General features: G+C 75.7%; 1 protein-coding gene across 1 annotated transcript in view; it reads left to right on the top strand.

Moving 5' to 3' along the window:
* LOC138066254 (SCO-spondin-like) overlaps positions 1 to 12562 on the top strand; it is a 48735-nt gene extending 36173 nt beyond the window's left edge. Inside the window, exons 79-108 of the mRNA XM_068934073.1 lie at positions 57 to 277; positions 1222 to 1269; positions 1367 to 1534; positions 2333 to 2542; positions 2641 to 2808; positions 2901 to 3032; positions 3657 to 3897; positions 3995 to 4147; positions 4283 to 4329; positions 5069 to 5248; positions 5330 to 5500; positions 6273 to 6403; positions 6730 to 6854; positions 6936 to 6982; positions 7272 to 7553; positions 8121 to 8282; positions 8381 to 8497; positions 8874 to 9012; positions 9214 to 9416; positions 9516 to 9695; positions 10014 to 10141; positions 10329 to 10474; positions 10591 to 10637; positions 10778 to 10942; positions 11340 to 11548; positions 11634 to 11729; positions 11817 to 11877; positions 11962 to 12092; positions 12175 to 12325; positions 12487 to 12562. Of these exons, the coding sequence (XP_068790174.1) occupies positions 57 to 277; positions 1222 to 1269; positions 1367 to 1534; positions 2333 to 2542; positions 2641 to 2808; positions 2901 to 3032; positions 3657 to 3897; positions 3995 to 4147; positions 4283 to 4329; positions 5069 to 5248; positions 5330 to 5500; positions 6273 to 6403; positions 6730 to 6854; positions 6936 to 6982; positions 7272 to 7553; positions 8121 to 8282; positions 8381 to 8497; positions 8874 to 9012; positions 9214 to 9416; positions 9516 to 9695; positions 10014 to 10141; positions 10329 to 10474; positions 10591 to 10637; positions 10778 to 10942; positions 11340 to 11548; positions 11634 to 11729; positions 11817 to 11877; positions 11962 to 12092; positions 12175 to 12325; positions 12487 to 12503 (4276 nt within the window). The 3' untranslated portion in view covers positions 12504 to 12562. The remainder of the gene's footprint in view (positions 1 to 56; positions 278 to 1221; positions 1270 to 1366; positions 1535 to 2332; positions 2543 to 2640; positions 2809 to 2900; positions 3033 to 3656; positions 3898 to 3994; positions 4148 to 4282; positions 4330 to 5068; positions 5249 to 5329; positions 5501 to 6272; positions 6404 to 6729; positions 6855 to 6935; positions 6983 to 7271; positions 7554 to 8120; positions 8283 to 8380; positions 8498 to 8873; positions 9013 to 9213; positions 9417 to 9515; positions 9696 to 10013; positions 10142 to 10328; positions 10475 to 10590; positions 10638 to 10777; positions 10943 to 11339; positions 11549 to 11633; positions 11730 to 11816; positions 11878 to 11961; positions 12093 to 12174; positions 12326 to 12486) is intronic.
* The last annotated feature ends 750 nt before the right edge of the window (positions 12563 to 13312 follow it).

Below are 13312 nucleotides of genomic sequence, written 5' to 3'. Positions count from 1 at the left end.
CCCACACTGCAGCCTTGCACCCGGCCACGGTGCCACGCGCATCTCTCGCCCCGCAGCACCTGCCTGCACGGCCGCCTGAGCTGCGCGGAGCCCCGGTGCCCGCGGGACGGCGGCTTCACGCCCTGGAGCCCCTGGAGCGGCTGCTCGCGCACCTGCGGTGGGCTGGGCCACATGAGCCGCACGCGGGCCTGCACCAACCCGCCGCCCGCCCGCGGCGGCCGCGACTGCGCCGGGCCCCGCACCGACACCAAGTACTGCCAGGCGCCCGACTGCGAAGGTGGGCCGGGGTCCCACCGGGGGTCGGAGCCCATCACCATCCCCTCCAGCCTGCCGGGGGTTGGAGCCCATCCCTGTCCTCTTCATCCCACTGAGGGTCTGAGCCCATCCCCGTCCCCTCTGTCCCACCGGGGGTCCGAGCCCATCCCCATCCTGTCCTCCCTGCTGGGGATCTGAGCCCATCCCCATCCCCTCCTCCTGTTTGGGGGTCGGAGCCCATCCCCGTCCCCTCTGTCCCGCTGGGGGTCGGAGCCCATCCCCGTCCTTTCCTCCTGGTTGGGGGTTGGAGCCCATCCCCGTCCCCTCCATCCCGCTGAGGGTCTGAGCCCATCCCCATCCCCTCCATCCCGCTGGGGGTCTGAGCCCATCCCCGTCCCCTCTGTCCCGCTGAGGGTCTGAGCCCATCCCTGTCCTTTCCTCCTGGTTGGGGGTCTGAGCCCATCCCCATCCCTTCAATTCCCTTCCATCCCACTGAGGGTCGGAGCCCATCCACGTCCCCTCCATCCCACTGAGGGTCGGAGCCCATCCCCGTCCCCTCCATCCCGCTGGGGGTCGGAGCCCATCCCCGTCCCCTCCTCCTGGTTGGGGGTCTGAGTCCTTCTCCTCCTGGTTGGGGGTCGGAGCCCATCCCCTCCCCTCTGTCCCACTGGGGGTCAGAGCCCATCCCTGTCCCCTCTGTCCCACCAGGGGTCCGAGCCCATCCCCATCCTGTCCTCCATGCTGGGGATCCGAGCCCATCCTTGTCCCCTCCTCCTGGTGGGGGTCGGAGCCCATCCCCGTCCCCTCTGTCCCGCTGGGGGTCGGAGCCCATCCCCATCCCCTCCTCCTGTTTGGGGGTCAGAGCCCATCCCCGTCCCCTCTGGCCTGCCGGGGGTCGGAGCCCATCCCCGTGACGGGGCCGGGCAGGGCGGCGGGGGTCAGCGCCGTGTGCCCTGCCCTCCGCAGCGGTGGCCGTCCCCACGGAGGAGCCCGGCCCCGGTGCGCCAGGTGAGGGCACGGTCCGGGGGCCGCGGTCCCTGCGCGGGGGGCGGAGGGGGCCGGCTGCCTTGGCCAGCACCGAGCGCCCCCCGCCACCCCCTGCCCCGGCCAGGTGACCAGGAGGCCTTCAGCCCCTGGACCCCCTGGAGCCCCTGCTCCCGAACCTGCACCGAGCCCCGCGCCCCCGCCACCAAAACCCGCACGCGCTCCTGCGCCGCGGCAGCCGGCTGCACGGGGGAGACCTTCCAGGAGCTGCCCTGCAACCTGCCCCACTGCGCAGGTGAGGGGCCCGGGCCGGCCCCTGCCCCACTGCGGGGGGGAGACTGGCCCCCTTGCCCTGCTGCTGGGGGCATCTGGGACCAACCCCCCTGCCCCGCTGCTGGGGGGGGTCTGGGACCGGCCCCCCTGCCGCACTGCAGGGGGGGACCAGCCCCCCTGCTCCGCTGCTGGTGGGGGTCTGGGACTGGCCCCCCTGCCCCACTGCGGGGGGGGTCTGGGACCGGCCCCCCTGCCCCGCTGCTGATGGGGGTCTGGGACCGGCCCACCTGCCCCACTGCAGGGGGGGACCGGCCCCCCTGCTCCGCTGCCGGGGGGGTCCTGGGACCATCCTGCTTACCCCACTGCTGGGAGGGGGGAACTGGTCCCCCTGCCCCACTGCTAGGGGAGGTCTGGGACTCTCCATCTGCCCCACTGCTGGGTGGGGGAGACCAGCCCACCTGCCCTGCTGCCATTGGGGGGGAGTCTGGGACCCTCGATCTGCCCCACTGCCATGGGGGGGGGCGTCCTGCCTGCCCCACTGCCAGGGGGGTCTGGGACCATCCCGGCTGCCCCACTGCTGGGGGGGGTCTGGGACCCTCGATCTGCCTCACTGCCATGGGGGGGGGTCTCGGACCATCCATCTGCCCCACGGCTGGGGGGGAAGGTCTGGGACCCTCCATCTGCCCCACTGCTGGGTGGGGGGGACCAGCCCACCTGCCCCACTGCCATGGGGGGGGACGTCCTGCCTGCCCCACTGCCGGGGGGGGGTCTGGGGGCCGCCGCCGGCCGTGCCCCCCCCGACGGTGCCGTGTCCCCGCAGCGGCGGCGCCGTGCCGGGGAGAGGAGTGTGCCGGCGTGAACTGCTCGTGGACGCCGTGGGGGCCGTGGGGCGCGTGCTCCCGCAGCTGCGGCGGGGGCCTGCAGCAGCGCCTGCGCGCCTACACCCCCCCCGGGCCGGGGGGCCGCTGGTGCGAGGCCGTGCTCAGCGCCCACGCCCAGCGCCGCCGCTGCAGCCTGCAGCCCTGCCGAGGTGGGGGCCGGCGCGGGGGGCGCGGGCCGGGGTGACCCCCCACCCCTGCCCGTGCCCTAACCCCCCCCCCGCCCCCTCCGCCTGCTTCCCGGCCGCAGTGGACGGCGCCTGGTCCAAGTGGAGCCCCTGGTCGCGGTGCGACCGGACGTGCGGCGGGGGCCGCGCCGTCCGCACGCGCGCCTGCACCGGCCCCCCGCCCAAGAACGGCGGGCGGCACTGCCGGGGCGAGCGGCACCGCGTGCGCGCCTGCAACGCCCAGCCCTGCGGTACGGCCACGGCGCAGCGCGGCACGCACGGCCCGGCGGCGCCGCGGCCCGATGCGCCCGGCGCCGGGCTGACGCGCTGCACCGTCTCCCAGGCGAGAGCTGCCCGCCCGGCATGGCCCTGGTGGCCTGCGCCACCCGCTGCCCGCGCCACTGCTGGGACCTGCAGGAGGGCATCGCCTGCCAGGACGAGGAGCCCTGCGAGCCGGGCTGCCGGTGCCCCGACGGTGAGCGCGGCGGGCCCCGGGGCTGCTCGTGCTTGGCGCGCTGGCCCCCATCCTTCCAGCCCTCCTGGGGAGGGAGGGGAGCCCAACCTGCGGGGCTGCCGGGGAGGGAGCAGAGCTTGCGTCCCCCATGGGCAAGGCTGCAGGGGCGCCGTGGCTGCCTGCTGCGTGCATGCACTGCAAACGCACCCAGCCATGTGCGCGCTGCAAATGCTGATGCACAGCTGTGCGGGCGCTGAAAATGCCCATGGAGCTGTGCACACACTGCAAGGACAGCCACACGCACAGCTGTGCATGCACTGCAAACAGTCACAGGGCTGTGCATGCACTGCAAGGACAGCCACATGCAGGGCTGTGCATGCACTGCAAACACAGTCACAGAGCTGTGCATGCACAGCCACACACAGAGCTGTGCATGCACTGCAAATGCAGCCGCAGAGCTGTGCATGCACTGCAAACGTGCTCACACTGAGACAAGCAGAGGGGACCAGCCACGTGCAGCTGGAGGCTGTGCTGGCCACGATACACGTGCTCACACGCACCCGCACACGCACTCACGTGCCCAGAAGGGTCCCTGCCACGCTCAGAGCCCGGGGGGGCAAAGCATGACGCTGCTCCCCCCTGCAGGGACCCTGGAGCAGGACGGCGGCTGCGTCTCCCCCGCGCACTGCGAGTGCACGGACGCGCAGGGCCACGGCTGGGCGCCGGGCAGCCAGTACTACGACGGCTGCAACAACTGCACCTGCGCCGAGGGCCGGCTGCTTTGCACCAACCGCACCTGCGCGCCCCGCGAGTGCGGCTGGAGCCGCTGGTCCAGCTGGTCCCAGTGCAGCGTCACCTGCGGGGACGGCCTGCAGACGCGCTTCAGGTGGGCTCCCGGCCAGGGACACCCCCGCCCTGCCGCCCGGGGGCGCGAGTGGCCCCCCGGGGCGCTCACGCTGGCCGCCTCCTGCCCGCCTCCGCAGGGCTCCCACGTCGGGCTCGGGGGCCGCCGAGTGCCGCCGGGAGCAGCTGGAGAGCCGGGGCTGCGCGCCGGGGGCCTGCCCGCCGCTCTGCCCCCACGGCGCCGGGGAGAGGCGCCTGGGCGACGCGTGGCTGCAGGGCGACTGCCGGCGATGGTCAGTGGGGCGGCGCGGTGGGACGGGCAGGGGCAGAGGGTGGGCGCGGGCAGGGGGGTCCGGGGATGCTGCAGAGCCGCTCCGGGGGCCGCGGGAGCCGCCTGCCGCCAGCCGCCTGCCCGGCCCTTCCTGCAGCACCTGCACCCCGGAGGGCACCGTCTGCCAGGACATCGCCTGCGCCGGTGAGAGCCCCTCTCCCGCGGCCCCGGCCCCCCCAAGGGCGGCGCGGCCGGGCTGACCCTAGCGCTCACCCCGCAGTGCCGGGAGGCTGGACGCCCTGGTCGCCCTGGTCCGACTGCCCCGCCACCTGCGGGCGGCACCGCCAGATCCGCACCCGCGCCTGCATCAACCCCGCGCCGCGCCACAACGGCTCCGACTGCGCCGGGCCCGACAGCCAGGCCCAGGACTGCGCCGCCTGGCCCTGCCCGGGTAAGGAGCTGGGGGCCGAGCGGCGCGCGAGCGAGGCGGTAGCGCCGGGGCGAGCGCTGCCGGGGTCCCCCGGGCTGGCACTGCGGACCCGTGCCGACCCCTTCTGCCGAGCTGGGGCTTCCTTGTGCGGGGCATGCCCCTTGCTAAGATTAAGCTGGCAATGAGCAAATTGGAGGAGACTGGGTTGCAAAAGCCGCTTCCTAGCCCTGAAGCTGCTGGGAATGCAGGGGGCTCGCGGGTGCTGTGGGGCACGTGCCGCGCGAGGGCTGCCGCCGCAGTGCTGTCCCTGCGAAGCCCTTGGCCCCAGGTGCCCGCGCCCGCCTTGGAGGGTGCTGGAAGCGCTCTGGGAACGCGGCAGGCAGCTGCAGAGCCCCAGGCCACGAGCCGGCTGCGGGACGCACCGGCACTCTGCAGCGCTCGGATGCCTCCGCGCCAGGGCCGTGGGGCTCGGGTCGGGGGGCGGAGGTGCCCGCTGACGTGCCTCCTCCGCAGCCCCGGGCCACGAGCGGTGCGACTGGACCGAGTGGAGCCCCTGCTCCCGCACCTGCGGCACCGGGCTGGCCTCCCGGGAGGCCACGTGCGCCTGCCCGGCCCCCGCCGCTGCCGCCGGCGCCCCGTGCAACGCCAGCGCGCACCGCGAGCTGCAGGCCTGCTACCTGCGCCCCTGCCCAGGTACGGGGGGCCGCTGGCCGGCGGGCTGCTGCGCGGCACGGCGCCTGCCTGCCACGCTGCCCCTCTCCTCGCTGCCCCCAGACGAGTGCTCCTGGAGCGCCTGGACCCCGTGGAGCCCCTGCTCCTGCAGCCTGCCCCTGCAGCAGCGCTACCGGCACCAGCTCGGCCGCAGCACCAGCACCGGCGCCGGCTCGGAGCTGTGCGTGGGGCTGGACGCGCAGTTGCGCCCCTGCAACCATTCGGGGTGCTCAGGTGAGGGGTGGCGCAGGCAGGAAGCTGTTGGCCCGCCGCTGCTGCCTGTCCTGCGCCCACTGCCCCGGCCCGGCCCGTGTGCGCAGTGCCTGCACCCCAGGGTGTCCCTGCCCACCCGGCCTGCTCCCCCCAGCGCCCGTCCCCTTTGCTGCCAGCCCTCTCCCGGTGCATCCCATACGCTCCCCGGGGTGTCCCTGTCCGTCCGGTGTGCTTCCTGCCCCGACCCTGCCTATCCTGTGGGTTCCCCGGGGTGTCCCTGCCTGTCCCATGTGCTCCCTGGGGTGTCCCTGTCTGTCCCGTGTGCTCCCTGGGGTGTCCCTGCCCAGTCTGTGTGCTCCTTGGGGCGTCCCTGTCCATCCCAGGTGCTCCCCGGGGGGTCCCTGGCTGTCCCGGCTGCTCCCCGGGATGTCCCTGGAGGGTGCCCATGTGCTCCCCTGTCCATCCCTGCCTGTCCCGGGTGCTCCCCGGGGTGTCCCTGTCTGTCCTGGGTGCTCCCCGGGGTGTCCCTGTTCATCCCGTGTGCTCCCTGGGGTGTCCCTGTCCATCCCTGTGTGCTCCCCAGGGTGTCTCTGTCCGTCCCTGTGTGCTCCCCAGGGTGTCCCTGCCCATCCCTATGTGCTCCCTGGGGTGTCCCTGCCCATCCCTGTGTGCTCCCTGGGGTGTCCCTGCCTGTCCTGGGTGCTCCCCGAGGTGCAGGCTGCCTGTGCCTGGTGCTCGGGCGTCCCTGCCCAGCAGCCCAGCTCCCCGCCTGACCCCTTCGCTCTCGCGCCAGCCGCCAGCTGCCAGCCCCCCTTCGAGTACCGGCCCTGCGGCTCGCCATGCGCAGGGCTCTGCGCCAGCAGGCAGCACCCGGAGCTGTGCGCGGAGCTGCCCCCCTGCCTGCCCGGCTGCTTCTGCCCCCAGGCAAGAGGGGTGGGCTCGGGGGGGGGGGGAGATGGGGTCCTGGCGCTGAGGAGGGGTCCCGGCTGGTAGGAAAGGGCCGATATAGGGCCCCGGAGCCAGGCTGATGCGCAGGCACATCCCGTTGCAGGGGTGCAGGTGGGGGGTGCAGATTGCCCCCGTGGCGTCAGGCGGACGGGGCGGGAGAGCCCAGGAAGAGCCCGCTGCTCGCGGGGTCAGGGCGAGAGGTGGGCTGCAAAGGTGCAGCGGTTCCCGCGCTGGCGGGAAGGGCCGGGGCAGGCTGCGGGGTTGCGCTGGCGGCCCCAGCCCCAGCCCGGCTGTGCTGGCAGGGGCTGCTGGAGCAGAGCGGGGCCTGCGTGCCGCCCTCGGGCTGCGGCTGCCTGCACGCCAGCGGGCTCGACGTCCCCGTGCACCTGGCCGCCGGAGACACCATCCTGCTTGGCTGCAAGGAGTGGTGAGAGGGGCTGGGGTTGGGGGCAGACCCGCGCGGGGCAGCCCGGGGCCGCCGCGAGCTCATCGGCTCTTTGCCTTGCAGCGTGTGCCAGGACGGTGCCCTGCAGTGCAGCAGCGAGGGCTGCCAGGGTGAGTGCAGCCTCCTCCAGCACCCGCCCCGTGGACCCCCGCTGCCCCCAGGCACCGCCGAGCCGCAGCCCTTGCAAGGGGCTCAGCTTGGAGACCCCTCCCTGGTGCAAAAGTCCCGGGACGTCCGGGTGCCGAATGCACCCAGGCATCCCAGCCCCTTCGGCCACGCTCGATGCCGAGCGGGCGCGCGGCCGTCCCCACCTCCTGCCCGCCAGCCCTGCGCACGCAGCATCGCGCCTGCCCTGGCCCCGGGCCCCCCGACCCGCTGGCAGCTCTGTGTCCCCGGCAGGGCTGCTCCCGCTGAGCGACTGGTCCGAGTGGACGCCCTGCAGCGCCTGCCTGCCCCTGGCAGAGCTCGGCCCCGGCACCCTCTCCCTGCTCCTGGCCCAGCCTGGGCACCGGCAGGAGGCAGAAGGGTCCCCGGCGCCCATCCCACTGCTGGCCTCGGTGCAGCGTCGCTACCGAGCTTGCCTGGACCCGCAGAGCGGGCTGCCCTGGGCCGGCGGCGGGGCCGCCTGCACAGCTGAGCTGCAGCAGGAGCGCCTCTGCCCGGACCCCCGCGTCTGCCAAGGTACTGGGGGCTCTCGGCGGCCGGTGTGCCCCAGACGGCCCTGCTGCCCGGGGGGGCTGTGCGGCCTCGACTCGTCCCCGTGCACGGCGCGAGGGGCTGCGGGGCTGTGGGGCCTCGGCTCTTCCCTGTGCATGGGGCAGGGGGCTGCGGGGCTGTGGGGCATCGGCTCGTCCCCGTGCACGGGGTGGGGGACTGCATGGCCTTGCTCATCTTCATGCATGGGGTGCGGGGCTGTGCGGCCTCGGCTCGTCCCTGTGCACAGGGCAGGGGGCTGCATGGCCTTGCTCGTCCCCATGCGTGGGGTGGGGGGCTGCAAGGCTGTGGGGCATCGGCTCGTCCCTGTGCATGGGGCAGGGGGCTGCACAGCCCCAGCTCGTCCTCGTGCATGGGGCAGGGGGCTGCACGGCCCCAGCTTGTCCCCGTGCATGGGGCAGGGGGCTGCGGGCAGACACCAGCCCAGCTCCCCTCCTGCCCTGCTTCGCCTTCCCCTGCGGGGCCAGGGGTGCTGCAGGGGACGGGGGTGTCCCCTGCCGTCGCCGCGGGGTAGGTGACAGCCCCATCCCGCAGACCTCTGCCTCTGGAGCCCCTGGGGCCCCTGGGGGCCCTGCCGGGAGCCCTGCAGCGGGGGCTTCCGCCTGCGCCGCCGCCACCTCCAGCACCCGGCCGGCACGGGGCCGTGCCCCGGCGCCCGCTCCCAGACGGAGAGCTGCAACACCGCTGTCTGCCCAGGTAACAGGGCCGCGTGCCCGGCCCCAGGGGAGCACCCGCCGCCCCCCGCTGAGCCGTGCCCCCCCCGTTGCACCCTCACACCCGGCCTCTGCCCGCAGGCGAGGCGTGCGAGCACCGCGGCAAGGTGTTTGCTGCTTCCTGTGCCAACGGCTGCCCCCGCACCTGCACCGACCTCTGGCATCACGTGGAGTGTCTGCAGGGGGGCTGCAAGCCAGGTAGGTGCCCGCGCCCGGCCCACACTCACCTGCAGCCCCCCGCGCGCTCCCGGAGCCCCCTGCCCGCATCGCAGCCCCTTGCTCCCGTGCACCCCCGCTGCGGCCGTGACACCCCCGTTGCAGTCGGGGCTTTCGGGGCCTCTCTGCCGCAGACCAGGGCCCTCGCAGGAGCGGCGGCCCCACAGCACCCGCACCCACGGCGAGGGCCACGGGTGCCCTGGAGCACCACGCGCACTGCACGTGCCGCACGCTGGCACCGGCCCCCTTCCACTGCGTGCACATCCTCACCCCCTCCCTGCCCCAAGCTGGGTGCTCGGGGGGCGCGTGGGCACCGGGGGGCGCAGCCCTGCTGCTCACGGCCCCCCCCGGCCCGCAGGGTGCCGGTGCCCCGAGGGGCAGCTTCTGCAGGACGGGGCGTGCGTGCCGGTCGCCGAATGCCGCTGCGGGCTCCCCGGGGCCAACGGCACCCAGGAGGTCTGGCCGGAGCAGACGGCCGAGGTCGAGTGCCACAACTGGTAGGTGTCGCGGGCGGGGATGGGTACAGGGCGGGCGAGGACGTGGCGGGTGACCCGGGGCAGGATGGCGGGTTGGCAGGATGCGCTGTGCCTGGCGGGGAGGGCTGGGGCAGGCGGGGGGGGCATGCGATGCTTCGGCTGCGGGCCGGGGCGGGGGGACAACGCGGGTGCCTTTGCGAGCCAGCGCGTGTCCCCGTGCAGCACCTGCAGGAACGGGACCTTCGCATGCCCGGTGGCGGCGTGCCCGTCCTACGGGCCCTGGTCCGCCTGGAGCCCCTGCTCCGAGAGCTGCGGAGGGGGCCGCACCGCCCGGCACCGCGGCTGCGAGGAGAGCGCCGGCGGGGCACCCTGCGTGGCCCAGGCCATGCAGGAGACCGCCGCCTGCAACCTGCAGCCCTGCCCCGGTGAGCACGCTGGGGGCACGGCCCCGCCGCCGCTGCGGCGCGGCAGCCCGGCCCCGCGGCACGGTGTAGCCAGCGCGGCCCCGTTCTCTGCCCCCGCAGCCGGCTGCCGGCTGAGTGAGTGGTCGCCCTGGAGCGCCTGCAGCGCCAGCTGCGGAGGCGGCGTCTCCGAGCGGCGCCGGGCCCCGCTGCCCGCCGAGGAGGAGGGCGCCGAGGAGGAGCCGTGCCCCGCGCTGCCGCTGCTGCTGCACCGCGTCTGCAACGCCCGCAACTGCACGCCGGGTAGGGGCCGCTAGCGGGGGTGCAGCCTGCCCCGGGGCCGGTCCGTGCCTGCTGCTCGGGGCGCGCTGCCCCGCTCCTCGTGCCCCCCATCCGCCGGGACACACCGGCGGGGCTCTGCAACTGGGCGTGCATAACGGCGTGGCCGGAGCGGCCTTGCTCGCTAAGCCTCGGGAGGCGCTGGGTGTCCGGGGTGGTCCGGCAGGGCAGGGGTGTCCCGCCGTGAGCGCCTGCATCCCGCCGCGGTCTCGCTGCCCAGCTCGGCGTGGGCTGGGCAGCTCCGTGCGCTGGGCGATAACCAGCGCCGCGCGCGCTCTGCAGAGTGCCCGGGCAGCCAGGTGCACCGGGACTGCGCCAACGCCTGTCCCCACGCCTGCGCCCACCTCCGCCCGGGGACCCGGTGCCTGCAGGAGACCTGCCAGCCCGGCTGCGCCTGCCCGCCCGGACAGGTACGGCGGCGCCCCGGCCCGGCCAGGCACCGGGGAGCCTCCTGGGCTGGGGAGGCTGCGGTGGCGCCGGGCAGGCTGCCGAGCCGCGCCGGGACGGGGCCGGAGCTCCCTGGCCGCCGGGGGCCGGAGCGCGCCCCCGGGCTGGCAGCACGGGTCCCAGCGGAGTCACCGCCGGGGGGTCCCGCAGGTGCTGCAGGACGGCGCCTGCGTGCCCCCCGAGGAGTGTCGCTGCGTGCTGGCCCCCGCCGTGCCCTGGGCGCACAACCTCTCGCGGGAGGAGCGGGCGCAGGAGTACCCGCCGGGCAGCCGCCTCCACCACCGCTGCAACACCTGGTGAGGGCGGTGGGGCCGCTGGGCCCGGGGCAGCCTGGCTGTCCTGCCGCCGGGGCTGAGCGCCGTGGCGGGCGCGGGGCAGGGGCGCGGGCTCTGACCGCCCTGGCTCTCTGCAGCGTCTGCGTCCGCGGCGCCTTCAGCTGCTCCCAGCAGGACTGCAGCGGTAAGAGACCCTCGGGCCGGGTGCCGCTGCGCCATCCCCCTCGCGGTCCCCACCCTGCCCGCTGCATCCTCGCTCGGGGTGGGGGGGGGGTGGCACCGCGGCCCCTCGGCGCCCGCCGGCACTGCCCGCTCCTCCCGCAGTGGACTGCCTCTGGTCGCCCTGGTCGCCCTGGTCGCCCTGCTCCGCCACGTGCGGCCCGGCCGAGCGCCTCTCCCGCCGGCACCCGCTCCGGCAGCGCCTCTACGAGGGGGCGGAGTGCGAGGGGCCGGCCGCCCGCCGGACCCCCTGCCGCCTGCCCGACTGCGGTGAGTCGGGGCGGTGGGTCGGGGAGCCCCCTCTTCCCTGGGCCCCGGGGCAGCGGGCGGCAGCGGGGGGCTCCGGGCGGGCTCCCGCCGAGCCCCCCTCCCCAGCGCCTCCTGTCCCCACGTCTGGCCTCCCTGGCCAGGCTTGTGCCCCCGAGCAGGGCTCCCACCCCATGGCGTCCCCCCCTGCCTGGCAGCACCCCTCCGCCCGCCCGGTGCCTCTTAGAGACGGGGCGATGCTCCAGCGCCCGCTGGTGCCCGGCGCGGGCTCCCGCGCTGCGGTGTCCGGCAGCGCCAGCCGCTTCCCCACGCTCCCGGGGCCCGGCGGCGGGCGAGCGGGCAGCGCGGGTGCGCAGGGGGCGAGCGGGGTGCAAGGTGACGCGCCGGGCGCCGCTCGCAGCCTGCCCGGCGGGGGAGCGCTGGCAGGGCCCCGGGGCGCCGGCAGGCTGCGAGCGGAGCTGCCGGGAGATCTACGAGGAGGCGCCGCACAACTGCAGCGGGGCCGCGGCGCCGGGCTGCGCCTGCGAGCCGGGCCGCTACCGCAACGGCAGCGGGCGCTGCGTGACGGCCGCCCGCTGCGAGTGCCTGCACCGGGGGCGGCTCTACGAGGTGAGCGGGCATCCCCCAGCGTGCAAGGGTGGGGGGGTCCCCTTGCACCCGCTGCGCCGCGGCTGAGCCCTCCTCTCCCGCCCAGCCCGGCAGCGAGTGGCTCGAGGACTGCGAGACCTGCCGCTGCATCAACGGGCGGGCGGCGTGCGCGGCCGCCTGCCCTGCGCTCTCGTGCCGCGAGGTAGGGCCCCGCGGCCCCCTCCCCGGCCCCCCCCGGGGGGAGCAGCCCCGGGCGAGGCGGGGGCTGAGGCCGGCGCTGTCGCTGCAGGGCGAGGTGAAGGTGCGGGAGCCGGGCGGCTGCTGCCCGGTGTGCAGGAGGGAGTCGCTGGGTAAGGAGCGCGGCGGCGGCCCGGAGGGGGTCCGGAGGGGGGCTGCCACGCCGGGGGTGCCACCGCTGCGCTCCCTCCTCGCAGAGGAGCCGTCCGCCATGTGCCAGCGCTTCACCGAGGTGCGCAACATCACCAAGGGCCGCTGCTCCCTGCCCGGCGTGGAAGTCAGCTACTGCAGCGGGCGCTGCGCCTCGCGCACCGCCGTCACGGCCGAGGTGCGGGCGGGGGGCCGCGGCGGGGGGGCCAGCCGCGGCCGGGCCCCCGGGGCTGACGGGCAGCGGCGCCCCTCTGCCGCAGGAGCCCTACCTGCAGACGCTGTGCGACTGCTGCAGCTACCAGCTGGACCCCGGCAGCCCCGTGCGCATCCTGAGCCTGCCCTGCGCCGACGGCCAGGTGGAGCCCGTCGTGCTGCCCGTCATCCTCAGCTGCCAGTGCAGCAGCTGCCAGGGTGAGGGGGGGGCCGGGGCTGGGGGGGGGGGGCAGCGCCGGGGCAAACTGCTGGGCTCCGGGCAGGGAGGGCTGGTGCAGAGCGGCCCCGAGCTCCTGCCGCGGCTCCTGGCCCGCGCGGCCGAGGCCCCCGGCGCCCTGCTCACCGCTGCCCTCCCGCAGGCGGGGACTTCTCCTAGCGCTGAGGATGCTCCAGCTGCGGCGTGCGAGGAGCCCGGGCTGCCGCCGCCGTCCCCCGTGCCCAGCAATAAAGCAGATGGCACCAACCGGCGCGGTCGTCCCTTCCTCGGGGCAGCGGGGCCGCGACGGGGTGGGATGGCGCTGGCTCCCGGGTGGGGGGGGGGCCGGGAGCAGGCTGCGCCCCAGCGCCTGGGGTGGCACCGGCAGGACGCGGCGCCACCAAGACCAGGTTGGGGCTGCGGGGCTGCACCATGTCGTGGCTGGCTTGGAGCAGGGCCTAGCCCGGGGCACCCGCCGGGCACGATGTGCACCCACCAAACTCCCCAGGCACACTTGTCCAGCTGCCTGAGCACCCACTGGCCTTTGCACACACCCTTGTCCAGGTCTGTGTGCACCCCTGTCACCCTCCCCAGGCACTGACCAGGCTCTGCACACACCCTTGTGCAGCTCCCCAAGCAGCCGCTGAGCTCTGTGCGCACCCTCGTCCGGCTCCCCATCCACCCGCTGGGCTCTGTGTGCACCCTCGTCCGGCTCCCCATCCACCCGCCGGGCTCTGCGCGCACCCTCGTCCGGCTTCCCGGGCACCCACTGGGCTCTGTGTGCACCCTCGTCTGCCTCCCCGAGCACCCACCAGCTCCCTGGGAACCCAGCAAACTCTGCGTGCACCCTCGTCCGGCTTCCCGGGCACCCACTGGGCTCTGTGTGCACCCTCGTCCGGCTTCCCGGGCACCCACCGGGCTCTGTGTGCACCCTCGTCTGCCTCTCCAAGCACCCACCAGCTCCCTGGGAACCCAGCAAGCTCTGCATG

The sequence above is a fragment of the Struthio camelus genome, chromosome 2 (genome assembly GCF_040807025.1).
Source record: "Struthio camelus isolate bStrCam1 chromosome 2, bStrCam1.hap1, whole genome shotgun sequence".
In the NCBI taxonomy this organism is placed as follows: domain Eukaryota; kingdom Metazoa; phylum Chordata; class Aves; order Struthioniformes; family Struthionidae; genus Struthio; species Struthio camelus.
This window is presented reverse-complemented; position numbering and strand designations above follow the sequence as displayed.